Genomic DNA, 26884 nt, shown 5'->3' with positions numbered 1-26884 from the left:
CAAGATTGCACTTCACCATTTTTGGAATTGATTAAACACATATTCTTAGAGCTGTGTTTCTGGTTAGTTCCGTTAAAATCGAGTTGAATAAGAAGTTGAATTTAAAAAAGACGTTTAGTGCCGTTCAATGAGATTCAGGTTTTTAATTATACTGTTTTATTACATCCTCTAACAAGATACTCTCGCTCATATAAATTAAGAAATTACTATGTAGATGTTACCGGCGCTGATGCACCGGATATCGCCAGCATTTGCTTTGGGCTCATGTTCGTTCCGAGTGGAGAGGGAAAGAGAGAGTACAGCACGAGTCACGGTTTGGCGCCATCTTGGTGTCACCCGTTCCTACACTATGGAAGCCTCTTTCTGCGGGTTTGACAGAGGGCCATTTAAGGTCAGTCTTAGATTATGAAGTTAAATTTTGCATACTTTATTGTCAGCAATTAAATATATTCGAGTACTTATATGATGATATTTAAAAAGTTACGAGTTGTGTTTAAATAAATTATCTACAAAAGCACTACTTACTGCAATAAATCAAGCAAAACATAAGCATGAGAAAGCAAAAACATATTTTCATCGCAAAGAAATATTCACGGATCACAGGAAAAAGAGCAAGAAGTCGACCGCTGCGAATTCAACAATTCATCATTACGGTGTCAGTATTATTTACTCCTACAATTAATATTACAGAAAAAAGCATTATACCTTCGATGTTAATGAATTTTCTGTATAACAACACGTGTCACTAGTAAAGAAATAATTACTTTTTGATCGATTATTTACTACATTTTCCAATTAGTAATGATAGTTAATAGAGAGAGATTAATGATAAGGGTGCGTTTGACATGCAGTCTAATTCATCTGCCCGTGCAGATCTCGTAAGATAATGCAGCAATATATTTTCAATCAATGTAACGTCAGGATAGCTTATTTCACTTGTTAATTCGCTTAACGGTGATGACTTTTATAGCTCCATTAAAAAGATACGTAACGGTATAAAAACGGTTTCATTAAATCCTTATGTAATATAATCGACGTTTGACTTTTTATAAAAAATCCTTTTTTATGAGTACATAAGTTTTTGGTAATTAAAAGCTAGCCCTGCGTCCGAGTAATAAATAACATAAACATAAAAAAGTATTAGAATGTAAACCATTTTAATCCTCTTAAGTAATAAATTAGACGATTTCGGAATGTCCTTACATAATTTTATTTGGTCCCGAGACGCGAGCAAGCGCTAAGCGAAGATAAGCTGCATAATATATCAGTTGAGACGTCATCACCTAACATGATTTATTTCGCAGGGATTCCATCTGAACACGCAGCATCTACAGAACGTGGGCAGCGACTTTTGTGAGGCGCTCAATGGGCTCAACGATAACGCGAATGTCGACATTCAGCTCACTAAGGATATCAATGGGTTAGTAACCATCACCTTTTTATATAAAATTATTATAGCACTTAATATATACCTACAGGAAAATACTTACTTATTCCCTTAATTAGGCGTAAATAACTTGGAGCGGCGAAGCAAAAGATATTAACAAAAAGTTATAATATAATTTAAATTGCATCTTGCACCTCGGCATTTTACAAGTTGTCTGCCAACAATGTATGATGAAGTAATTGTGATAAACAAATAGATGTTATATGACTCTTTTAGACTTTTATGAATTTATAGACTGGTAATTTTATCGGCAGAGGTAATAACTGCGATTCACGCGAACATCGCAATTGTATACAGACAAGTGTGTGGGATTGCGAACATGTTTTATACTTACGGCATTTTTAACACTAATATATACTATATGCCTCTATTGAACTGTACGTGTGTACTTATTTAAAACTTAGGTGTGCGATAATAAAAGAAATAGTGACTTACTGGCGCGTGAACTTCTATCCGATCCTATTAATATTACCTTTCACTTCAACTTAATAGCATGAATGATAAATAAGAAAAATAACTTCATAGACCACCTTGCTTCGTGTTCAAATGATTTATTCAGGCTATTGAAAAAGCAATAAGACGTATGTGTTAGGTTCTTAGGCGATATATTTGAAATAGCTATAAAATGCTGATCTCTTCTTATATTCTATCTCACTACAGGTACTCTCTATTAGGTAGCGTAGAGTATAGAGTACCATAGTGAATACTGATAGTAATAGTATTCAAAATCCTTTGCTACTTAGGAGCTTGAAAGTGAACATATTATCTTTAAGTCACGTGTTGCCTAGGATCTCAAGAAAGTCCCACCATTACTTACTTTGTCCAACCGAATATAACTTAATGGTCTAAGATCCCGATATACAACGACCTTCACCGAGATGCTTATTTAATGAAACGTATTTTATATTTAATTTAATATGTCAATAAATATAATCCATATGGGTTGCCTAGCAAATTTCAGTCCAGAGTATGTTTAATTAATTAAAAAAAAAATTTTTTTAAACATTTCACCGGTATGATTATTAGATAAATTCTATACCAATCGAAAAAATGAAGCCCATAGAATATGCAAACGTTAGGTTGTTTTTAATCAATTAATTATTTGTATGTGTATATTTTTTATGTGACACTAAAGTATATGTACATCTTTAGTAAAAAAGAAAGTTATAGTGATACATATATAATACTACCCTGATTAAAAATATTGATTGAAAAAAATTTACTACATGCAAATTATAAAAAAAAATTTTTTTTTTAATATTAATTAAACATACTCTGGACTGAAATTTGCTAGGCAACCCATATGGATTATATTTATTGACATATTAAATTAAATATAAAATACGTTTCATTAAATAAGCATCTCGGTGAAGGTCGTTGTATATCGGGATCTTACACTATAAATAAATTTACCGAAAAGTGAATTAGTTTTTTTTTGCTGGCTTGTCTTAGTATTATATAAAACAATTATTTTTTACAGAGAAATAGCAATAGATAGCGAGCCGGGCTCCGGATCAGACAGTGTTCTGAAGACAGATTCCGATGAAGACTTTGACTAGAGCTAGACTAAGTATTCCGTTTCAATTCATTTCTCAATGTGTTCTCAACAATGTTTTAAACTTGTTTAAACAATAAATATAAATTAAATGGTTGGATTTTGTATAATTACAAAAAGGAGGAAAACCTGGAAATACATAAAACCCTTTCGAAAACATTGTTATCCAAAAGTTAAGAGAATGTTTTTAGTTTTGGTTAAGCATCATTTTACCACCGCAATGTGTATCAAGGCTGTTTTAGAAATTACAAATATGTGCTTATTCTTTCAGTGTGATAGAACTTTTGTTGTTATTATATATTTTTTTATAAATAATTTGTGATAAAAGATCAATGTATTTGCTGTTTATACTAGTTTTGTGATATGTTAAATTATTTTATTCAGTGGCTTGTGATCTCGATAACTAATAAATTATAAAATATCTTGGGTGTTTTTTTGGCGGTAAAAATAATACACATTATGTAGGAAAATTTATTAAAACCAATGATAAAATATTTGAATCAAAATCATATAAACGTAAAGATAAACAATATTTATAAACAATAATCCAATACAAGTCGATACAATTATATCATTAAATGATGCTTATATAGTACAGATGGGATAATTTCAAATGAGGTACTTACACTTAAGCATTACTTTTTACACTATAATTCTGATATAGGTGGATGTGATCACAAAAGTACATACTTCTTCATTGTTAGCAACAATGGCTGTTTAAATGGCGAAAATATTATAATATAAAAAAAATGTTGAATTGATCAATATTGTTCTAAACTTTATTTAAAAGTATAGGTCTTAAGGTTTTGTTGTAAAGAAAAGTTAAACGTAATAATTACACAAGTCTATAATCATCTTTAGATGCTGTTTTATCTAGAACGTTAGTTTCTACCGTGTGCCAAAGAAACTTAACACTTGAAGCGATCAAAATCATAATTTACCAGCAACTATTGAATTGACAACGCATCTTATACTAACGAACACTTCCCTATTAGTATAATTTATCAAATAGCTTACATATAATTTTAACATTCTATATAACTAAAATAATGTGATTAACATGAGCGTAATTGTTATTTGATAATTTGAAAATAACTATTATTGCATTTATTGGCAAGTCGATTTTGAGACAATCATTAAAAACCCTGAAATTTTAATTGAAAATATACGTACGTGAGAATAAAAAAAAAATAAGTTACGGCATAACTGATAACTTAATATAAAAACAAAGAAACACCTATGTTACTATCACGTTTTACACTGAGTTTATGTAATAATACTCTCTCATTACATAAAAAATATTTATATTTTGCGTTATAAAGGCCTCATAAATTCATTAAGTTAATGTCGATATTAATTGTTACTGTTGTTCTACTATTACAATTTTTTTAAAGAGTAGATTATATGTAACATTTTGTTGGGATTAGAAAATAAGCATCTAAAAATAACAGTTATAAAACGTATTTTATAATACAACTTAGTTACAACTATTGTCTGTAAGATTTAATAAAAACGTATATTTTAATCACTTCGAATTTACAACACTGCAATTGCTATATTGGTATATTAAAGGTCCATTTGCTCGTTTAGCTGTCAAAAATGTCAAACTTCATGCAGAAATAAAGGTTTGACAGCTCATGAAACTAGATTCATGTTTGATTGACATTCTAGATTACAACATAAGAATATACGGAGTCATATAACATGAAAGATAGTAAAACTAGTATGAATGCACGAAATTTTAGAAATACGGAAACTTGAAAAACATTTAGTTTCTTATTTCACAGGATTGAGATATTTATTACTTGAACAAATTAAAAAGGTGCATTTCAATAATCTCCCTTTCAAAACTCCTTTAAATACACACCAATTAATTCTACCAATATAGCCTGTGCGTAATATTTAAGTGATCCTGGAACACAATGTAGGTTAATGCGCAGGCGCAGCGGGGGAATGCCTAGGCCTGGGGGGTTGACGTCTTTGTCTCGCCAGGAACGAGTGTCCTGCCGATAATAACGCGAACTTACTTTCGACTGCATCGCGATGGCAACGTGCGCCGAGCTCGTACCACGCGGACGCCATTAGCCGTTGCTCGTTCACTGACACACGGCTCTCTTCTGTCCCGCTCCACCTATAGATCGTTTCATTATTCATAAACCCTACACTCTTTCGTCTCTTTCTGTCAAATTGTGTATACGCTCTGAGGAAAAGAGATAGATGCGAACTGCAATTGCATCAGATTTATTAGTTATAAGTGACGACTGAATGTTTTTAGCTATATTATAATTATAACTTTATTGGACAATATTAGTATTAATTATAGTATTTAATTTAATGAAGTCCATTTATAAATATAATTTTCTAAAATTATTTTAAAATTTACAAGAAATTCTAAATATTTACTAGCTTTGAACGTGCCAAATGCGTGGCATGCAAATGTCCAAGTAGTGCTTAGTAGTAGAACTCTGTGTTTGACACGAATAATATTTGAGAATTAAAAAAGTATTTTTTTATATAAACTATAGTAAATGTGACCGCTAGTTGTGATTTTAAGTCATATTTTAGAACACCTAAAGAACTATTGCTTGTTGTTAATATATTTCAAAATCCTTACTCATGTCTCTGCGCGTTAGGGGGCGTGGCTTCAGGTCGTGCTACGGTCGTACAGGCGCCACTTGCACTAGTGATTGCTCGAGAGTATCCCAAAGTTGCATCTGACAAGGGTTGTTGACCTGGCAAACGCAATAAAAAATTCACACCAAAAATATTTTTAATAAATCTAAGATGTGTGCCCTGTGGGCCTCTATAGCACGAGGGAGTTCGTAAGTTATAAGGTTATTGACACACATATTACATATAAACAAATGAATTGTAATTAAATCTATTGTGATATTTTATCATACTAATTTGACATAGCAAGCAGTTCTTTGCAGTACCATCTTACGCACCACTATAGCCGATATGCAAAGAATATTTTTTTTTTTTAATATTATTCTTTGCTTATATACTTAGTACGTCAATTAATGGTATAATTTGACGATAATTTTTAATGTGTCAACTGCCATTCTCAACAATAAATATCACTAAATAATGTTGTTGTAAGAGCATTGATGGACTAGGCTTCACGTACGACGATCATCCCTGAGATCATAGGTTTGAACCCCGACTGTGAACCAAAAGGCGGTCTGTCTATGGGCGCATTAAACCCTCGGCCATACGGTGAAGGTAAATTACCATTTATCATAGACTCAAAAAGTTGACAGCGTGTGTCAGGCACATAGGGCTGATCACTTACTTGCCAATTAGAAAAATAATAGTTTAAAAAAACTAAAAAACACGCTTTTAAAGCACATCAAACTAAAAAGTGAAAAATAATTCCTAATTTAGGCTGAAAATGGTAATGAACAAAAATACTGGTATTATTGTGAAAAAGCGTGGGGCGCTCTGTGCCATCTATAGTTTGATGTGCTTTAAAAGCGTGTTTTTTAACTATTATTTATTTTTTAGTTATTTTTTTTTAATTTTTTTATTTTTTTTTTCGGATTATTGCATTGTCATCGATCTTTGACAGGTGCGCAAAGTTTGAATTAAATCTGTCCGTTAAAAGTGGGTCAAAATTGAGTCCGAAGGAGTCGGTTACATACATACATACAGGTGAAGCTAATATAAAGCGTGTAAAAAAAACAAATGATCATGCAACAGATACAGAAATCTAGAGCCCAGACCTAATAGTTTGTAGCGTCACTAGTTTTTTTTTAAATAAAAGTCTTACCCGTGGTCCTCGGATTAAGCGTGCGTACGACTTCCTTCGCCTTTTCGACGCACTTCTTGTACTTGTCTTCCGTCGCCAGCAGTTCAGCTTCACGTGCTGTTACGGCTTCTTGGAGTTTGCCTGCTCGACGCCGTTCTTCAGCTAACGCCGCTTGCAGCTCTTCTAATTGTAGCGCTGAAACGAGTGCTTAAAATTATCCTTCAATTCATATTGGTATTTAACGGTATCGCAAAGCTAATATATAACACATTGCAAACACGAAATATGAATGAACGGTCCTGTTTGAACAAAGTCAAGAATTACTTTTTAAAAGTATATTAGTTTAGAAACATACATTGCTGGATTGGAATGAGTTGTCTAAACTAAACTATCTTGAATTGCACAATGTGTACATTATTTTTGGTTGATAAGAAAACAAATACGTTAAAAAAACAATATGTTTTAAAATTGGTATAAAGCAGATAATATACCTTCAAAAAAGCACGTTATTCATTTGGTCCGAACATATTATGTTAAATTTTATATTTCAAAATGGAGATCTATTTAGGCTTCTAAGCGCATGTGATACAGTTCGGAAATGTATGTTTATTCTTAAATTACGCATAAACTAAGTCATGTAAATATGATCCTTTTATTTCAGGTATATACTTGGAAAACCGTTCAAGTTTTATCAACCATAGTTCAGTAATTATTGAGTTATGGCTATCCACGCATTACTGGTGAACAGATGTATGTACCGTATGTAGGTAAGTAAATAAAATCGATAGTTGTAGGTAGAGAGAGATAGATAATTTTATAGAAGTAATGAAAATTATTAGCGTAATTACATTTTCTTTGATTATCTTCAATAGCAGAAGCTAGTCTCGGATGGGGCGCCTCTATGGCCGCTTCCAACTGCATTATCCGTTGATTCGCCTCGCGATTCATCGCTCGCTGCTTCTCCAAACGAGCCACATAGTCTTCCAGAAGAGTCTAGAAAAATATCAAATATATTATACATTATTAAATACATAATAAAACATAAGCATTTAGTATTGTCTTTTATTGACTTAACTTTCACTCATTTAATAATAAAATAATTTTTTACCCTATTGAAGTTATGTATTTACAATTATTTTTCATAATTTTAAATTTAACCTACGTTGCGCGTGCTTTACAACGTGCGTGGTCACGGTGACTGAAGACAAAAGGTGTTGAATGTCAAAAAGTATCACAGCTGTAGAAAAAAGTTGTATTATCTGTATTTGTTTCCCCGGAGTTGGTATCGACTAAATTGTAAATACATAACTTCAATCCAGTAAAAAATTGTTTTATTATTAACATTAGCACTATCAATCACAATCGAACGCAGCGATCCGTCTTGTGTCTTTCACATTCGTCATGTGTCGTTTTACATTTCATTATTGATTTAAGAAAATAGCGCCATCTACGATTATCATTGGCTAACTTGATATCGGCGTTTTCTATTTCCAATTATTTTAAAAATACCAGGTTGACGATATTGAATTTTGCCAACACAGTACTGTCAAATGGATTGGAGTGGCAAAAACTATATTTAGGTATGCTTAAGTATATCCTATGTGAAATCTTTCCGCTACTCAACTTCAAAATTATAAAATGAAACAAAACTTTTAACTGTTCGACAATTATACTTAATAGCAATATGCAGACTTTTTTATAAACAAACACCGACCACACCATATCAAATCTACATATAAGCTACCCAAAAACGCACTTTCTTTGCCCAACGCTTTTTCACCTTCAGACCCCTTTTCATTTAGAGGTTTCAAAAATAGATAGTAGCCCATTCTCAGACTTATTGAATATGCATAAACTAATTTCATAAGAATCAGTCGAGCAGTTTCGGAGCAGTATGGGAACGAACATTGTGACACGAGAATTTTATATATATATATATACTAGAAGACTCAGCCAAGCGTTGCTGTGGCTAAGGTTTTTGTTATATTACATAGTAGAAAACTATTCAAGGGAAACGGTACGAGAACACCAGTCATGGGACCACCATGCTTGTTTAGTGGTTATGCCATTAAATTGTAGCTTATGTGAAACGTTGGTACTTTTAACACAGCGCCATCTGTTAGAATTGATGTAAGCTATCCTATCTTTTAAGTTAACTGCACACGGTGTACAAATTTGAATGAAATCGGTTCGGTAGTTTAGGAGTCCATAGCGGACAAACAACGTGACACGTAATTTATATATGTTAAGATATATAATAAAGTATTTTTTTCTTTGTTTCTATATATTATGATGTAGTTCTTACTTGTACTGAAGCCTGATCAGCCTGTGCTCCTTGGTTCTGCTTTAATAACTTATTTTCATGTTCTAGCCTTATTAATCTCTCTTTAACATCGTTCGGCATCAACTCCTGCGATACATTTTCATTCGCTCCTGAAAAAAACATCTGATGTTATAGTCAATCGAACAATTTTCAAAATATGATAAAGTTCTATTTTTTAGATAGATAGATAGATTATGTCATTTAGTAGAGATAAATTCACTAAACATTTTTTAAATAACAGGTCCTTAACCTATATCGTATTAAATTACAAATAAATGAAACAAATAAAATTTCTGTCGCGCATCTAATATATTCTAATCTTCTGTAGCTATAAGGGTGCGTCCACATCTGGCGATTATGCCGCGAATGTGCGCGCGTGCATTTTTGTTCGTGCGCCGCCCCTGCGCCGCCCGCGCTCAGTTCGCTCGCAACCGAAGCGCCGTACGCGAATAGAGCGCGGGTCGGCGCGCGGGCGACGCGCTAGCGGCTCGCGTCTTCCTTCCGCCCACACCAGTAAACGGAACTGTAAGCGCAAGAATCGAGTGCGTGCAGATCACGCGCCCCACGCCTTATACGAGCCTTGCATGAGTTGCGCTAAAGAGGCGCACAAAACCATTGCCGTGACTGCACGCGCGCAGCTCGCAAACGGCTCGCGAGCTGCACATTCGCGGCGCATTCGTCAGATGTGGACGCACCCTAAGGGCTTTAACCTAAAGGTTAAAGGTTCCCAGCGAAACGACAAGGCAAAATAGTTACTTAAGCACTCGCAAACTCGCCCTTTGATTAAAGTGAAACAAATTAATATATTAAACAATTAATTTACACAAAGTACACTCGTAAACTCACTAGAGTTTGCAATATCATCTGATGTAATAGTTGAGAAGCGCAACTCTTCTACCGTCTCCTTTAGTTTGTCTCGGTCTTGCAGCAATGTTTCTTTCTCTCGTTGGAGCGACGCCACGTGACTGCTAAGTTTCTTGTTTTCTATCTCCAATCGGTCAGCTTTGGTTACTTCAGCATCTAACTTCTCATTTAAATCTATTACCTGGAATGATTATTTAAAAATAATAAATTCATGGATACCTTGTTGCTTTTGCTACAAAATATGTATAATTGAAAATCCCATTTCTAAGTGCAAGAGTTCAATTCGAAAAAATACACTTCTTTTTTTTAAACAATAACACGATATGAAAGAGTCATATCCAAAGTAAATACAAAATCAGGTTATACTGGTAAAATACTAATAAAATATACTAAAAATTTTGACCAGGGTTTTAAATGATAGCGCGGTCACCGCATTGTGATTCAAATAGATATTATTATATACGATTTATTAACATACATATATAATATATAACATTATAATATCCTTAAATTGATTTCCATTTTATTTTTAATAAGGTTAGTTTGTATATTATACTAAGGGTCTGTTTCACAATGTACGGATAAGTTCTACATAAGTTCCAAATTAGCTATTTATTACTTATTGGTAGGATAAACACTATTTTTGCGTTTCACGACTGTCAGATAGCGCTATTCGTCACATTAAGTCCATCATAAGTTATTTGTCCCATGAAGTGTCAAATAGCACAATTTATCTTCCAAATAATTTGTGTTGCATAGCTATTTGGTACTTTATCCGTACATTGTGAAACAGGCCCTATAGCCCGGTCATTTTAGACAATTGAAATAAAGAAAATTCCGACAAAGCCAAATCTTCGTAGAGACCTTAGGTTTACCACAAGGAATAAAGTGTCAAGTCCCCTTTAGTCCCATGTGAGCTTAGGGACTTATTCGGGGCCCAAGGTCAAAATTTTAGGTTTTTTGGATTTTTCTCGAAAACGGTAAGTTTTATCGAAAAAGTACCTCAGACCAAAGTTGTAGATCAAAAAAAAAACGCGCCGAGTACACTACCTCACACGTGGTGTGGAAATGTGTGCATATTATGTAGAACATGATTCTTACAAGCGCAATATCTGGGAAATAGTGAGTCTTAGAGAAAAAATCATAGGGACTATTTTTATAGAGAATTTTAAGATCTACAACTATGCTTTAAGGTACTTTACCCGAATAAGTCCCTAAGCTCACATGGGACTGATGGGGACTTGACACTTTATTCCTTGTGGTAAACCTAAGGTCTCTACGAAGATTTGGCTTTGTCGGAATTTTCTTTATTTGATCACTATTTTTATGTCTAAAATGACCGGGCTACTAAGTTTAGCGGCGTTTGATAGTATAAGAAACTGATCTTGCCTACAATGGCCGATCAGACGCAGAAATATGTCGCCCCACTAGTCTTGCCCCACTCTGACAAATTCACACATTATCTTACCTGTTTCTTATAAATGTCTAATTGTCCCCGAATAGCGTTGGCGCGATTTGCCGCCTGCTCGTACTCTATAGCCCGGTGTACGTGCTCCGTGTTTGCTACCTCCAGTAGTTTTACCTGAAATTATTTAAAAATTTTATATATATATGTTTCTATTATGAGATATAATATAATATTATGGATCGTAATAGATATATTTATTTTGTAAATTCTTTTGAGGTGATCCGTAATTTTGTGACACGGTCTATCGCCACATTTAATTTCATTACTTTGCTTTTCGCTGGGATTTGATATAACATAAAAATTGTTTAGAATTTTGCCAATTTAACTTTATTAATTATGCCCTCAATATTGTTTAGTAAGTGTTTGTGCGTATCTGTATTTCATTTAAAGGCAATGTATTTGTTATCAGTCTAACCTCTCTCAATGTCCCTATACTTATTTTATGTATTTAATTGTTAAGTTCGGGACAATGATATATGAAGGTATATACTCAGAGCTTACTATTTATTGTTAAAAACCTATGTATTAACGACCACCGTACTTTGTGGTACAATCGTTAATAAGACCCTTGGACAATAGCTTAGAAATTCATCGTGGTTGTACATTTTGGTATCAGTATAATTAAACGAGATTTTAAATTTCGTTAAAAGAAAAACTTTACTAATGGTTTTTATTGCGTCATATTATTTACTTCGCAATGGTAAATTATAACCACGCAAGAGTACATTCAGAGCGACCTAATAATTTATATTATTACATTTACACGAACAGACTGTTCTACTTTAAGCCAAATTCATTAAGGCCATTCGAAATTACGCAAATCTACTCAAAATTTAAAAACGCTTTTGCAATTTTCATACTAGACTAAAATTGCGTCATACGTATTAAATGATAATGCTTCGAGATCAATGAACCAACAGTAATAAATTATGTCTTGGCATTTTCTTTCTACGGATATACGTAATGCAGATGAGCAAAATACTTTCTCGATAATGGCAAATCACTTTGCACAACTTTTAAAAATATATTTTTTTTCCTTTTTTTATAATACAAATACTATAAATTAATTCAAAAAGTAAGAATTTTTTACATCATTCGAAATAAATTATATCAAAACGTCTGAAATAATGCACTACACTATTTCATTTAATCGAATTCAATTACTAATTGAATTCGATTCCTGATGAAGATAACAGATGTCTCTGGGTAGGATTCAGATCCGAGACTTGATCTTGCGCTTTTCAACTATTACAACATATAATGTATATATATATCTATAAAATAAAAATGAATCGCAAAATGTGTTGGTAAGCGCATAACTCAACAACGCCTAGACCAATTTGGCCAATTCTTTTTTTATAATATTCCTTGAAGTACGAGGATGGTTCTTACGGAGAGAAAAATTAAAAAAATCGAGTGAAAAGTCTAAAAACCACTTTTCTATATTCCCATACATAATATTCGTAATAATACTTAAAAGTCAATTTGAACATTAATACCATATCATAAAGTTCAAGTGTTAGTGGAGGGGTTCCGGGAAGGTAAATTTTTATTTTTTGACATAATGTATTTGTTGTCTTATCAACTTTATTTTTTTTATCTTACTAGCTAGACCGGTGTCCCGAATAGCAGAATAAGTATTTAAAAAAAATAAAGAATCGACTGTTAGGCGGTACGATGTTCGCCAGGCCAGCTAGTAGAAAATAAATATGTATCTCATGATCTTACCCGTCTCCGCAAGTCCACATGTTCCTCCATCCTCTTCTTGTAAGAGGCCACAGTGGCTTCTAAAGCAGCCGCCTTTGCCGCCGTTTCCCTCAACGCATCAACTTCGTCTTTTAGCGCGACGTTGTCAATTGCCGCTATCTATAAATGCATGCAGTATAATTCACAATTCTGATAAATGCAAATCGAACGCCAAAAGGCATGTTAAACGCAACAAAGACTATTTCATAAAATTTAACTAATAACATTTTTGTTAACTATACTATGTGCACTGTACCATGGTGCGAGTGACAGTTGCTTAATTTTTCATTCAATTTGATTTTTTTGTAAACTAGAACATTCTGGCTGGGTTACATTTTATTACAGTTTTTAATGATTCAATATATTACGAATGTTGTAGACAATAGACATAAAATACCGGATCAAACAACTAAAATGGAAATGGGCTGGGCGTTCGATAAGATGTAATAAGGAAAAATGAACCAAAGAAGTTATGGAATGGTGCCCTAGACATAATATGAAACATAGACAACATCGTAGATGGGAAGATGATACTAAAAAGGAGCAACGAGGAAAGCAAGAGATAGATCTTTGTGGAGAAAAATTGGGGAGGCCTATGCTGAAATTAAGACGATGAAGAAACCGGTGTCTAATAGGAAATAATAACATAATATTTACTTACAAAATTGTCAATAAAGGCTATATTTATTTGTTTATTTTACGAATATGGTACAGCTGAAATACTAAGTTATAACACATACATTGCGGCAACTTACAAGAAACGAAACGTTACTGAAACTGTCACCCGCACCATGCTACAGCGAACATACTATAAACCTTATTGAAACAATATGCAAAAAAATCCTCATTCAATACCAAACTAAGACATACCTGTAACTCTTCATTCTTCAATTTCAAAAGCGCGACCTCTCGTTCAAGAACATCTGCTCTCGCTTTCTGATCATCTCTCTGTAACTCCACTTTATCCAGCTCATCCTTCAAAGAATCCAGTTGTTTACGCATATTGCTGTACCGTAATGTACCAGCGTGTGCTGGTCCTAAGGATGCTCCAGCATCATCCAGATCGTCTTTGCTCTCGTTGTCAGCCTCCCGGGCTGCCGTGAGCCTCTTCATTTCACTTAATAGCGTCATATTTTCTTCTTGAAGGGCTTTTACCTGGTAAATAATTAAGCTTATTATTTCCTCGTAGTTCTTTTAGTCTTTTTTTTTTAAAGACAATTCACACCAATTGACCTAGTCCCATGCTAAGCTGGTGAAGCTTGTGTTATGGGTACAAGGCAACGGATATATATACATATTATAGATAGATAGACATATAAATACATATTTAAACACCCAAGACCTAAGCACAACACCAAATGCTCATCACACCGATGTTCGTCTCAGCCGGGGATCGAACCCGGGACCCATGGATTCGTAGTCAGGGGTACTAACCACTAGACCAATGAGTCGTCGAATGAGTTTAGTAACGCTTTGCTCCAAGCCATTCAAGTTCAAAGTGTGTTGGACTTCTAAAAACATTGTATCGTACAGTACACCTACTTGTAAATGTACACTGGCTGTTACATCATTTCACTTTTAAACGAAATGTTAATTACATAAAAGATTTTGTGCAAACAATATAGAGCACAAGTCTTGTCTATTAAAACAAAGAACAAGTTCGTAATTCTGTAAATGTATCTTAATAACATTGTAATATATATTGCAATAAAATATTGTATATTTGGAATAATAATTAAAGCGTTTTATGACAATATCAAATATTAGTTAATTTAAGAAACTAATCTTAATATATATAAACTACGTGTCACGTTGTTTGTCCTCTACTCCTAAACTACCGAAACGATATCAATCAAATTTGCACACCGTGTGTAGTTTGTTCCAACTTAAAAGATAGAATAGCTTACATCTTAATTTATACCCGCAATATAATTTTATTGCAAAATATTTGTTTATTATTTGATAGTCACAATTCTAACAGATGGCGCTGTGTTGAAAGTACCAACGTTTAACATAAGCTACAATTTAATGGCATAACCACCAAAAAAGCAGGTCCCCATGACTGGTGTTCTCCTACCGTTTCCCTTGAATCGTTTGCTACTATATAATATAACAAAAACCTTAGCCACAGCAATGCTTGGCCGGTCTGCTAGTACGAATATATAAACTTTTACCTCCTTAATCATAAAAACTAAATCAGTATAATTACACTCTTTTAATTACTATTTTTATGACCAAAGGGCTATCTTTGACAGTACAGTCTAGAACTAATCATTTGGCATTTATGGACTATATATATCTCACAGAACGATACCAAATCCTGTACTAGTAGGTTGCTGACTACCTGAAATGATCCTCGGCGTGAATCCGGGAGCAACAGCATATATTAAAATACAAGGAAAGTAATTAAAATAAATAATAGTTAATAGTGGATTGCTCTATAGACGAAAAATATGGCACAGAGCGTCCCACGCTTTTTCACAATAATACCAGTTTTTTTTGTTCATTGCCATTTTCAGGCTAAATTAGGAATTATTTTTCACTTTTTAGTTTGATGTGCTTTAAAAGCGTGTTTTTTTAACTTTTATTTATTTTTTATTTTTTAGTTAAACAGGTGCGCAAAATTTGAATAAAATCTGTCCGTTTAAAGTGGGTCAAAATCGAGTCCGAAGGAGTCGATTACATACATACATACATACATACAGGTGAAGCTAATATAAAGCGTGTAAAAACAGCAAACTGAAATAAAATTATAATTATAACTTACTTGTGCATCAAGTTCATGACATCTCTGAGCAAGAACCTCTTTCATATCAACATCCGTGTGCTCCGTCGTGGGCCCATCGACAGGCAGACTCGCTCGAATTTGTCCCAAAGTAATATTTTCCAACTCCTAATAAACATTAACATAGATAAATAACTATTAACACTGTTTTAAATTCCAATAATCTCAGGCACTAATTTCCGAAACTTTATATATTATACTACGTCTAGTAAAATCCGCACGCACGTTTTAAAATGACTATCAACAACGAGTGAGGCACCCGCAATCGCCTAAAGCTAACTAAATTTATTGTCTAGTTCGTGATGCAAGGACATTAGGTGCGTACATTAGCCGGGCGGGCGGCGAGCGTGCATCGTCGAAAGTGCACTTGTGCAAGACTTTGCTCATTTATTGCGATAATATATTACGATTTTACGCGCTGTTTACAATTGAATGTGCAATATTTAATTTTATCAACATAAATATAGAGTAAGTTATAATGTCCCTATGTCGTGTACCCCGCTTCCGAGTTCGACACCCGGAAGTGCACTACCTACTACTACTACATATTTAAGTACTTAACATTCAACAACAAAAATCATATTTTTTATAGACGCTATCGCTAATTATTTACGATCTATTCAAAAAAACTATATATTGGAATATAAGCTTACGTAAACGTTGCGTAATAATAAATAGAAAAATCTTACAAAAATACATCAAAACAAGATATATGTAGTATAACTTATGAATGCAATATTTCAAAGTTACTTAATGAATGCGAAAACAAAATTTAACCCAATTAATAAATATTTTCCAAGTGTTAATTACTACAATTACCTGTATTGCTTGCATTATAGATCGCTGACATGACAGCTCTAGTTCCATAATTCGCGTGATGTACTCTTCTTTCTTGTTACAGTTGACTGCACAACCTGATAAAAAACATTATAATTATAACGAGTTAACATAACAAGTTGTTTGATCAAATAGTTCCTGGACGAGGTTAATACGATTTATACAATAGATTTCCCTCCAAAAATTTGTTTGGCTCGGTCACTAAAACACTACACATTGATTCTATAAATTGTAAAAAAGTACAAGACAACAATGTTTAAATTATATTTCTTACCTCTAAATATTATTAGGATTGTTGGTTCTAATACAAAAATTAATGTTCCATATCGTATATTATAATTATATTTTAATACATAATTCAAGGCACATTGCCTTGAAATACACTAAGAACAAATCGCGGTCGTTGTATGTTATTTACTTACTTAAATGTAAGATTTCATATAAACCGCCTTAACTGAACAGTGAAAACGAAATCTAATTGAACATTTAAGTACTTTTATTATGTTATTATTTCATATATTAGATCATTAATAAATTGTAACTAATATTGAAACTTATGTAGAACATATTTTTAAACTGATTATTAATGTTTTCTTTATTTGCATAAACTAACAAACCTCAATGCGAGAAAAGCCTTACTGAACGAATTCTAGTGTCTTACGCTAGATTTACGACATGACACTAGTGTTCTCCTTAAAGGAAACCCCACAACAGTTGTAGACTAGATTTTACAGTTGCACAATTATATTTAATATCAGTTAATTCCTTGGCTTTATTTTACATATATACCACATATGCTATATGTTATATATTTCAAGAAAAAATATAGATTGCATGCTCATTGGTGGACCAGAACAAATTTGTATTTTAAAATTAGATTTGGGTAAAATTATATTACTGTGTTACATTGTATTAATATATTGTCTGTATGTGTGTGTATAGCCGACTGTAATCTTACCTATGTGCCCCAAATACAGGAGTGATCCGTCACATAATTAATAAAGAAATATATATAGGAAATAAAATATTTATATATTTAATATAGAATATTACTTTTTAAGACCCTTTATCAACCAAGCTCCTAACTCGCATGCTCTGGATCAGCTCTACACTCTGAACAGCACTACTAAATACCAACTACATAGTACATAGTACAGATAGCAATCAATGTCACACATTGAAATCTTGTTAATCTATTTAAAAGCAAACCCAAATTAGTTATAAAATGGAAATACAAAATACTTTGTTTTAACAAAGTAATATTGATGACAGCCTGTGAAAACTCAAGGTTTTAAATAGACAATATCACACAAAAGAAATAACCTTGCATTGCTGACTGTACATTGAGTATGCAATTTTTTGTAAATAAATATATTATGTTTATAGATAAATAAATGTAAAATACAAGATGCCAGTTTCCTTGAATAGAAAAATCCATTAGTCAAATGCCAGACAACTACTTGACAAACATTCAGCAATAATTTTTATCTCTAAAAACAATCTTACTAAGCACAAGTTGTAGAAGTCTCCCTAAATCCTCTGGATCTGCATGTTCAGCAATGTTTACAACATCTGGCCGTGAAAACTCTTGTAGGCTTAAATTGAGAACATCTTGATGATAATCTAAAAAGGAGATATATTTATGAATATAATAATCATAGCAACGACAAAGTTCACATTGTGCATTACAGCTTTTTTATTATTTAGAGTATTTCTACTTAAAAGTGGTTTTTATATTACTAGATATAATTATTAGATATTAGAAATAAACTTGTTCCTTTCACTTACCTACAACTCCTTCTAATATTTTCTTTATGTTACTAACTTTGAGTCTCCAGTTTTGTCCCACATCAGTTTTAATTTTTGAATTCCATGAAGCAGTGAAAAATTCTGGTGCAATCTGGCTTAGAGCTTCAGCTATTGCTACACCATCAGATAGTTCTACAATCAAAATTTACAAGATTATCACAATTCTTACAATCATTTGTCAATCTACTTTCACAATGTGATAAATATCCCACTAAACAATATAAATGATATAGCTTAAATGTTAACGTAAAATAATTTACCTGCAGGATTTCCATGTTTTGCTACGAGATTAAGAGTTTGTAACCATTTTATTAAATTACTACTAAGAACAACACCATTCGCCTCCATTCTTATTGTTTTTTTTTCAATTATGCTATGAGCTATCTGATTAAGTAGCACATGAACAATATTATTTTATTCGAAAAACATTATTTATTCTTAAAATATGTTATTTTTATTAACATTAATAAATAAAACGAAAACTTAGAAACAGGAATTACACTTTACAACAGTTTTTGATGCGAAAAGTATGACGTTTCTATATTTATTTATTTTCTGTCAAATGCCAATGCCCACAGATTAATGTGGTCAATGCCTAATGTCAAAAAATTATATTATTATTTGTATTAAGAAAATTTCGATTACTTGGCGTACTTGTATAGGTATTAAGCTGGCGGCTTCAACACATTTACACTTTGTGCTTGTGTAGTGTCTGTGAATAAGCGCGAGACGTGATGTCAATCTGAAATACAATCACAAATACATCATGAAAAGACTGTCCGTCTCTCTCGCGCTCGGTCAAACTTATGAGTATAAAAGAGACAGTTATTGTTTTTCTTTTGCTACTGTTTATGTTGATCTTTACTGTACATGTTGATCTTTTTTCAAACATTACCAGGGCAATCTCGTGAAATGGGGCACAATGTTTTTAATTATTTTAAGCATCTTAATAAAAACAGTTTAATGAAAAAATGTTATTTTTAATTTGACATTGGTTTCTAAGAGGAATATTGAAAGAATAGTTAGTGAAGTAAAAGTGAAGTGTGTTGAGCTAGATGGAGCTTATGTCGAAAAATGAAAAATTATTTACACAAACTACTCTTTTACGTTCTTGGTCGGGCTTACAACTTTGGGATCCACCATCGTATCACGTATGCACATAATATTTATATGTATTTGACACATTTTTATTTATTTACAACCCACCCAACCTTACTAAAACCAGAGTAGACTAAAATATATAGCTTGGCAAAAAAGTCATATTTTTAAACAAACTGTATAGTGAAATTGCATTAGTGTGAGTACTGTGAACGCGCCAGCTTTCGATAACCGACCTATACTTGAAGACAATCAGAGTTTATGTAACAGTTGATATATATAAAATCTTTAAAAAAACGTGTCTCTACAGAATTGAGGCTTGAGACAAAATCGCTTTACTACAAGCATGAGCCACTGACGTCAAACAAATTTGTAAATTGGTATGATAGCAGGCAATCAGGCATCGTTACATGACTATACCCATACAAATTCGAATTCAAATTAAAACTGGATTTTTCTGTCTTGACGCTGAATACTTTTACTATAATTATTTTTAAAGGTTAATTAAGAAGTGAATACAACATCTTATACGCATTATAATATATTTCTTAAAACTAGAAACCAAAAAATACTTAAAACATATTCGCTTTTCTCATTATTTTTCTTCAATGGGAAAGTAACACCCCATATATCTATTATTATTTACTGCATTCATTATGACTTCATTCCATAACGAATCTGTGCTAAGTAAATGTGGGTTACAAAATAAAATCATCGATATTTGAGCCCTTGTTATTGCTACATTTAATCTTTTTGGGCTATTTACAAATCCTAATGTATATTTGATATCCTGTTGAATTAAAGATTCGGTAGATCTCACAGTAGTAATCAAGATTATTGGTCTTTCCTGACCTTGGAATTCTTCAACAGTGCCAATTTTTGGTTGTGGTAGACCCATTGCATTAAATATAAGGCGTAGATATTTAATCTGAAATCAAAGGTATACTTTAGTTGAACACACATCATTTAGGTGTCTGTAGCAAAGTAACTTTTATGTAACAGATGATTTTGTGAGCGTTTTACCCTTAATACAAAAAGCATTTTTTATGGTTGGCATAGAAGTCTAAGTTCCTCGACGATCAATCGTTAATCTATAATAATACACTGTTAAGCAGTTTTTAAAAGACATCATCTTATTAGAAGTTTCCGAGAAAGCGGTTGACATCGCAAACTTACTGATATTAAGATTTTCAAGTCATAAACATATCTAGATTTTGGTATATTTACTATTTCTGCAGAGATTTAAATATTTAGATTTGTCATAATTGTAGTACTACGGGCACACAAAATTGCTCATTGTTTCAAAGTCGCCGTTTTTATTTTATTTGGAATTGTTAGATCATTAAATCCTACACGGTGCACATTGATTATACTAATTTGATTATTGTAACCCTTGTTAATTTTTTTAATATACTTAATACATATTCCTTCATTACATGTTCAGTCTTCTAATAATTTGAGGGTAATTGAATTTCACACATAGTACCTAATTTCATTTGTATATTATCTACTTCGGATCGAACAACTAAAATCTCAGGGATGTGAAAATGTAAAATAAATGATGTAAGAAAGGGTGGGGTCGATTGTGATTGGTCAAACGGACATAATATCATGACGCGGTATGCTAATGCAACGTGGCCACGCGTATTGGAGTAGAGATGGAGTTTCACCCCCTCGTGAATCTTATTAATCTCATTGGTTATATCCAGTGTGTGAGTGTGAAGACTAGTAATAAATTAAAGTAATCTTACTTGCGCAATATACGGTGATATTATACCAATTTCTTCTGGAGTCACTTTGTTTTTGTATAGTTTACAAGTGGTAAGGGCCACCATAGAAGCTTCTTGGGGATTATACCATGAAGGACTATCCTCAGCTCGTGTATTTTGACCTTGTATACCATACACGTATATCCCGCCACTTTTATTTTCAGTGATACCAAAAACGTCACAGGTCGCATTTACTATCTTTGGTATCCAGGATGTATTCTTATCAAACTTAGGTACAAGAGTGTCATCATAAAACATTTTACTGGGAAGTGATAATACTTCTGCTAATGATCTGTAATTGTCACACAATTTCGTGACGACACGGTCGTCAAATCCAGCTTCATAAGAATTAAAGTCTTTTTGATACGGATAGCATTCAAGAATTCTACATAAATAGGACTGATCCATCCCAAATTCAATACAGTTTTTCGATAATACAACTGGCCCCAACTGCATTGGGTCTCCAGCTAATATTATTTGTCCACTATTCTTGTCACTCAAGCTTAATGGTATCATTAACTCTGGCTCATTGGCTTGACCAGCCTCATCAACAATAATATGTGTGAAATGGCCTTTCGGAAAATTCATATAAAATAAACTACCAATACAGTTGCAGGTAGAAATGATAACTCTATGTCTTCCTACATACGATTTTTGGCAGTTCATATTGATGCTATCTTTTACATAATGCTTAGAATTTGAAGTCCCTTCTCTAGCTATGTCAATAGTAGCACAATATGGTTTAATCACATCAGATATATTGTTAGATTCAGCTAAATAATGGGCTATGAGCCTAACAACAGAACCTGAGAAATCATTTCTATATTGTATCAGCCTTTCTGTTATTAGGTTTGAAGCACTATTAGATGGAGTCGCAACAAGGATTCTACTATCTGGAATGTTTTTCAAAATTTGTAAAATTGTCTCTATTACAGTGATTGTTTTTCCAGTACCGGGAGGGCCAAATATTACATATGGCAGTGGACGACTTTCACCTTTGAGAATATTGATTACAGCCCTTTTCTGTCCATTATTCAGTTCGTTATTATACCAATTTATCTTTTCCAATTGATCCTTTGAAACTTGATACGGCTTCAGTTTCAATTTTGAAGGAAAGAGAATATCAGGCCCTAGACTATTTAATACATTATTAATTGCATGATGAGCTCGTCTGTAAGTTGTTCTGCTTTGATGAAATTGCACAGAAACATCACCCCCATCATACAACTCATGAAATCTTGAGTCAAACTTAAATAAAACTAAATCACCCTTAATCATGTGAATGTAGCCTTCATAATTTTTGTTATTAGGAATCCATGTGTCTTTAACTATGACTCTATCGCCAGCCAGTAACGACGGTCTTCTCTCGCATAGACCACTTATTTCGAGTCCAAGATAATCTTGATGCCTAATTAAGAAAGCTTTTGGTGCATCATATACTCTCAAATTTATATTGGTCTGAATTTCTTCCATAAACAATAAGGTGTGCCACCGATCACAATAATTTTGTAGTGTCATATCTTGAATTAGACATGGAAAATGTGACCGTATTCTATTTAAGATTCTATCAAAATCATGAGTATAGACTATTTCTTCAGAGTCACCTAAGACTACTTGCCAAATCTTGTCTGGAATAGGGTAAGAGCCAAGTTTACTGGCTGTAAAGTGTGGACTCTTATGAGTTTTAACTCCTGGAATAAAGCCTTCATTATCTTTTCGAATTCTTTTCATTTTGTCAATCATTTCAATTTTTTGCCTTTCATCTGAATTTCTATTCAAATTTCCAAAATTGTCAATAACACTTATATCAATATATCTTATAAACTGAAAACCTTTAAACTGTATCACCAAACATTCTTTTGTGCTGCCAAGAAATTTTGGTTGACAAGTGACAGTAAAGTTTATACTTTCTCCTGGTAATAACTGCTGTGGTTGAGTAATAAAAGGTTTTAGTAAGATTTGTGAATCTCTTTTCCTACTAAGCATAATCCATTTATTTAATGTGTGTACCTTATGACTGTTGTTTGTTATAGTAAGGTTAAGAGAATCTGAACTTGTAATGTCAATACAAGGAAATTTCAGAGGATATGTGAGGCTTATATTTTTAGATTTTTCAAGTTCAAGACTTTTTTCTTCATCAACATTTACTTGAGGAGAGTCATTAACAACAAGAGTCTTTTTCTCAATTATCGCAAGTTTTATTGCTCTCCAGGAATAATAACCTTGACTGCTTTCTATGGCCTCAGCCATTACCTGTAAACAAGATTCTGGATTTGATTCATGATTCCTAAATAAAAAAAACATGCCTAAATAAGTTTAAAAGGCCGGCAACACACTTGCAGCACTGTGACTATGAATGGTGAATACCTACCACTTAGTAAAATTACGTTACGTTACTTATGGCTATTTTGTCATGTGACAAAACAGTCAGTGATAAGGAATAACCAGTAAACATATAAAATAACAAATTAAAGCTGTAAGTATATTTATTATTTAGTTAGATTGGATATGAAATGACTACACATTTTAATGTATTTATAGAAAACATGTTTTTTTTTAAATATTAGCCACTTGTTCTAAGTGCCTGGGGGGTTTATTAATTGAAAGCAACGTCAACATGTTGATGCAACTTTAATATTAACAATAATAATGTTCCGCTGAGTTCGCCTTAAAACTCAGCTAGGTCTAGAAATGAGGTCTCTATTGGCACTCACTTACTTAATGTTAGTTATATTGATAGAAAAGTTTATGGTTCAAACCTTAATACTTACATGAACACCTTTTTATACCAAATATATAGATAATATTCTAATAGACAGCCATACCTGTATGATTTGAAAACAATATGATTTTTTAAGTTTGTCATTAGTTGCTACATTACACATGTAACTGATAACCTAAGGAAAACTTACTTTGGCTCCGACTTGTGGAATAAAAGTTTCTATAAAGGTGCTGCTGTCGAAGTAAATCTGATTGTCAATAATGCCAACTTTTCCAGACCATTCAGTTACTGTGCCCGACTTTATTTTAGTCCGAAGTGGACGAAAGTGTGTTACTTGTAAAACCTGAAATAATTATTAGCCATCAAAGACTGACAACAGTCTTTAATTTTATCACATATAAATTCATTCATCTTAATATATAGAATAACACTCTCACCTGTGTCATATTAATGTCTGTTAACTTTTCATCATTTTTTTGAATTGAACACTGCATTTCAAGCCAATCACCTGCAATAGGTATAAAGGTTCCTTGGACATCATCAAGATTGAATTTCAAGTCACCTCCTTGGATAAACACATTACGATCCTCTCTGCAATCAACTATGCCAACTATAATGTGATTTATCACATCAAATCTTTGTTCCTCTGAGTCATCTTCATTTTCCCAGCCGATGCCTTCATTTTGTAAGATTCTTACGATAACTAATTCTTCATTTGAGTTGTTATACCCAAGATATAAAATTTTATCATTAACATTTAAATTGAAGCTGCATGCTGATGTATCAAAGTAAAATGAACCATCAATTAGAATATAGCTTTCACCACAATGAGTTACAAAACCTGGAAAAAAGTAAGGAAATTTAAAGATGTATTTTTCTGGAAAAAAATTATTAAGCTGTGCATAAAGATTTATGAAAAGCAATAGGAAAAAGTACATATTTTACAAAAAAACTAAACCGCTGATTTACCCTTAGTAGTTATTATGCCCTATTTCTATACTTTTTCCTCACATTTCCCCATAAAGGAACTAACATGGAATTTAAGTATTAAATGAGCTATCTGTATACATATTGCCATACATAAGTATTAGTCAGAGATTTCTTACCTGTTCTTTGAAAACATTCAGATTGCTGGGAAGACTCTTGAACTTTATTTTCTATATTTTGATTATGAAATTCTTCTCTTTCCAATTCTAGTTTTAAATCAATCAACTCTTCTATTAATAATTTTTCCCTACCTTCATCTTCTTGTAATTTAAAAAAATAACCAAATATAGATGTTATGTATGACCACATCTTATTTGTTATTTATACTTAAGGACAAAACAATATATTTGGCAACTGATTATTGCGATATACCCTTGTCAGACTCAAACTTCCATTCTGTAGCTTTTAAATAATCCAACTCTTTTCGCAAAGCTAGTATACGTTTTTGATGCATTTCATTTTGAGCATTTATTATAGATTCTTCAAAACTATCAGAATGACTTTCAGGACTTAAAGACTGGTCAAAGTTTCTATTATTCTGAAAAATATGTAAAATTATAAATTAAGTAGATATTTCATTTTCATAGGGTGCTATATTTTATTACTTTTTTAAAACGTACCTACCTATGTTGAATTAAAGTTAAGTATCAACTTACTTGAGGTGTTTCAGGGTCTGATGGAGAATAGGATGATCGTGATAAATTGCTAGATGACGACATAACTTTTACTTATTAAATATCTAACTTATTTATATAGAATAATCGAATCGAAATAACTATTTCGATAAACTTATCGTACATAGTAAAAAAAAATAAACATCCAATAATAATTACAGTTATTGAAGAACTACAAATTATAAGGGCCTAATGTGAGGTTTGCTATTATTGTTTTTAGTTTTTAAGACTTAAAATAATTGTATTTAAGGAATATTTAGGTATTTCCACTTAAAATAAGTGAATCGGAAAACACAAGTCAGGCAGAGCTTAACAGATAACAACTTAATACAAATTACAAATAAAATCAACCATCTATTCTTTTTGTATGCACTATTTTTTTTTTTTATGGCTTTTATTTGTGCCAAGTGGACACAAGGTACTTCGCCAGTGTCGAGTAGATGGAGAACTGATATATGAAGGCACGAAGGAGATTGATCGGTAAAAAATAATAATTTTAAAAAGTTGAAATACGATTGTTAGTTTTAAGACAACATAGACAACACAAATATGAGTAATAACATTATTTCCTATTTACGAATAATTTACATATATACTACACTTTAATTTTATTGCTTTCTATATATTTACATAAAAATCTACAATATGGACTAAACACAAACATTAACAAACATTCAACACTTAAAGGACGGGGGACTTAAGGGGGAAGAACGTCATAGAGAGGATAGGTTAGTTTCGGACAATTAAATAGAATGTGAGATACAGTGCCTTTATCCAAGCCACACTCACAGATAGAGTGATCCCTTATCCGAAGCTTAGCTAGACGAACAGGGGTGCAAGCATGACCAAGAGGCAAACGAGAGATTGTGGATGTAATCCAGCGATTTGCATTCCGATTGTGACAAAACCAGGGTTGTCTTGGTATGTTTTGTTGGATGGAAGCATAAAACTTGCCCTTAACCGATTTGGAGTCATCCCAAAATGTTTTCCAGGTTCTGTCTAGATATGTCTTTGCAAGAGCACAAAGATCCTGTGCTGAATATTTAAAA

At 32.6% G+C, this 26884-nt stretch overlaps 3 protein-coding genes across 8 annotated transcripts in view; 1 reads left to right on the top strand and 2 right to left on the bottom strand.

The window, feature by feature from the left end:
• The window catches only part of LOC125054388 (cytosolic carboxypeptidase 4-like), a 50154-nt gene extending 46729 nt beyond the window's left edge, over window positions 1-3425 (top strand). For all 5 annotated transcript variants that reach the window (XM_047656260.1, XM_047656284.1, XM_047656267.1 and 2 more), the window contains 3 exons: window positions 215-391; window positions 1305-1420; window positions 2928-3425. In XM_047656260.1, coding sequence (XP_047512216.1) covers window positions 215-391; window positions 1305-1420; window positions 2928-3006 — 372 coding nt within the window. In that variant the 3' untranslated portion in view covers window positions 3007-3425. The remainder of the gene's footprint in view (window positions 1-214; window positions 392-1304; window positions 1421-2927) is intronic.
• A 34-nt stretch (window positions 3426-3459) lies between these two features.
• LOC125054427 (protein hook) lies at window positions 3460-19125 on the bottom strand. Its single transcript, XM_047656318.1, has 14 exons — window positions 18846-19125; window positions 18565-18717; window positions 18283-18399; window positions 16759-16853; window positions 15922-16047; window positions 14025-14309; window positions 13137-13274; window positions 11409-11522; window positions 9923-10121; window positions 9059-9186; window positions 7602-7746; window positions 6775-6948; window positions 5617-5734; window positions 3460-5133 (listed from the first exon to the last, which is right to left on the bottom strand). Exons 1-14 carry the CDS (start codon window positions 18931-18933, stop codon window positions 4932-4934), a joined length of 2082 nt encoding a protein of 693 aa, XP_047512274.1. The 5' UTR covers window positions 18934-19125; the 3' UTR covers window positions 3460-4931.
• Window positions 19126-20208: 1083 nt separating this feature from the next.
• On the bottom strand, window positions 20209-25620 carry LOC125054413 (probable RNA helicase armi). 2 transcript variants are annotated; one of them, XM_047656298.1, is made up of 5 exons: window positions 25281-25620; window positions 24612-25015; window positions 24365-24517; window positions 21435-23705; window positions 20209-20611 (listed from the first exon to the last, which is right to left on the bottom strand). In XM_047656298.1, the coding sequence occupies exons 1-5, from the start codon at window positions 25468-25470 to the stop codon at window positions 20279-20281; spliced, it is 3351 nt and encodes a 1116-aa protein (XP_047512254.1). In that variant the 5' UTR covers window positions 25471-25620; the 3' UTR covers window positions 20209-20278. The 2 variants fall into 2 exon arrangements, with proteins under 2 accessions (XP_047512254.1, XP_047512262.1); XM_047656306.1 differs by lacking the exon at window positions 21435-23705.
• Between the last annotated feature and the right edge of the window lie 1264 nt (window positions 25621-26884).

Source organism: Pieris napi, chromosome 1 (genome assembly GCF_905475465.1).
Source record: "Pieris napi chromosome 1, ilPieNapi1.2, whole genome shotgun sequence".
Lineage (NCBI taxonomy): Eukaryota > Metazoa > Arthropoda > Insecta > Lepidoptera > Pieridae > Pieris > Pieris napi.
Note: the sequence above shows the minus strand (reverse complement) of the source record. Positions and strands in the feature narration are given on the sequence as shown.

Bases quoted from the DNA above. Each gene is read 5' to 3' on its own strand.
- LOC125054427 (XM_047656318.1), bottom strand. From the start codon at position 18,933: ATGGAGGCGAATGGTGTTGTTCTTAGTAGTAATTTAATAAAATGGTTA. The intron at 18,400-18,564 runs GTAAGTGAAAGG...TCTCCTTTTTAG, and splicing joins AATATTAGAAGGAGTTGTAG to ATTATCATCAAGATGTTCTC. The intron at 5,134-5,616 runs GTAAGGATTTTG...AACGATCTATAG, and splicing joins CCTAACGCGCAGAGACATGA to GTGGAGCGGGACAGAAGAGA.
- LOC125054413 (XM_047656298.1), bottom strand. From the start codon at position 25,470: ATGTGGTCATACATAACATCTATATTTGGTTATTTTTTTAAATTACAA. The intron at 25,016-25,280 runs GTAAGAAATCTC...ACTTTTTTCCAG, and splicing joins TGAATGTTTTCAAAGAACAG to GTTTTGTAACTCATTGTGGT. The intron at 20,612-21,434 runs GTAAGATTACTT...CTTTGATTTCAG, and splicing joins TATCACCGTATATTGCGCAA to ATTAAATATCTACGCCTTAT.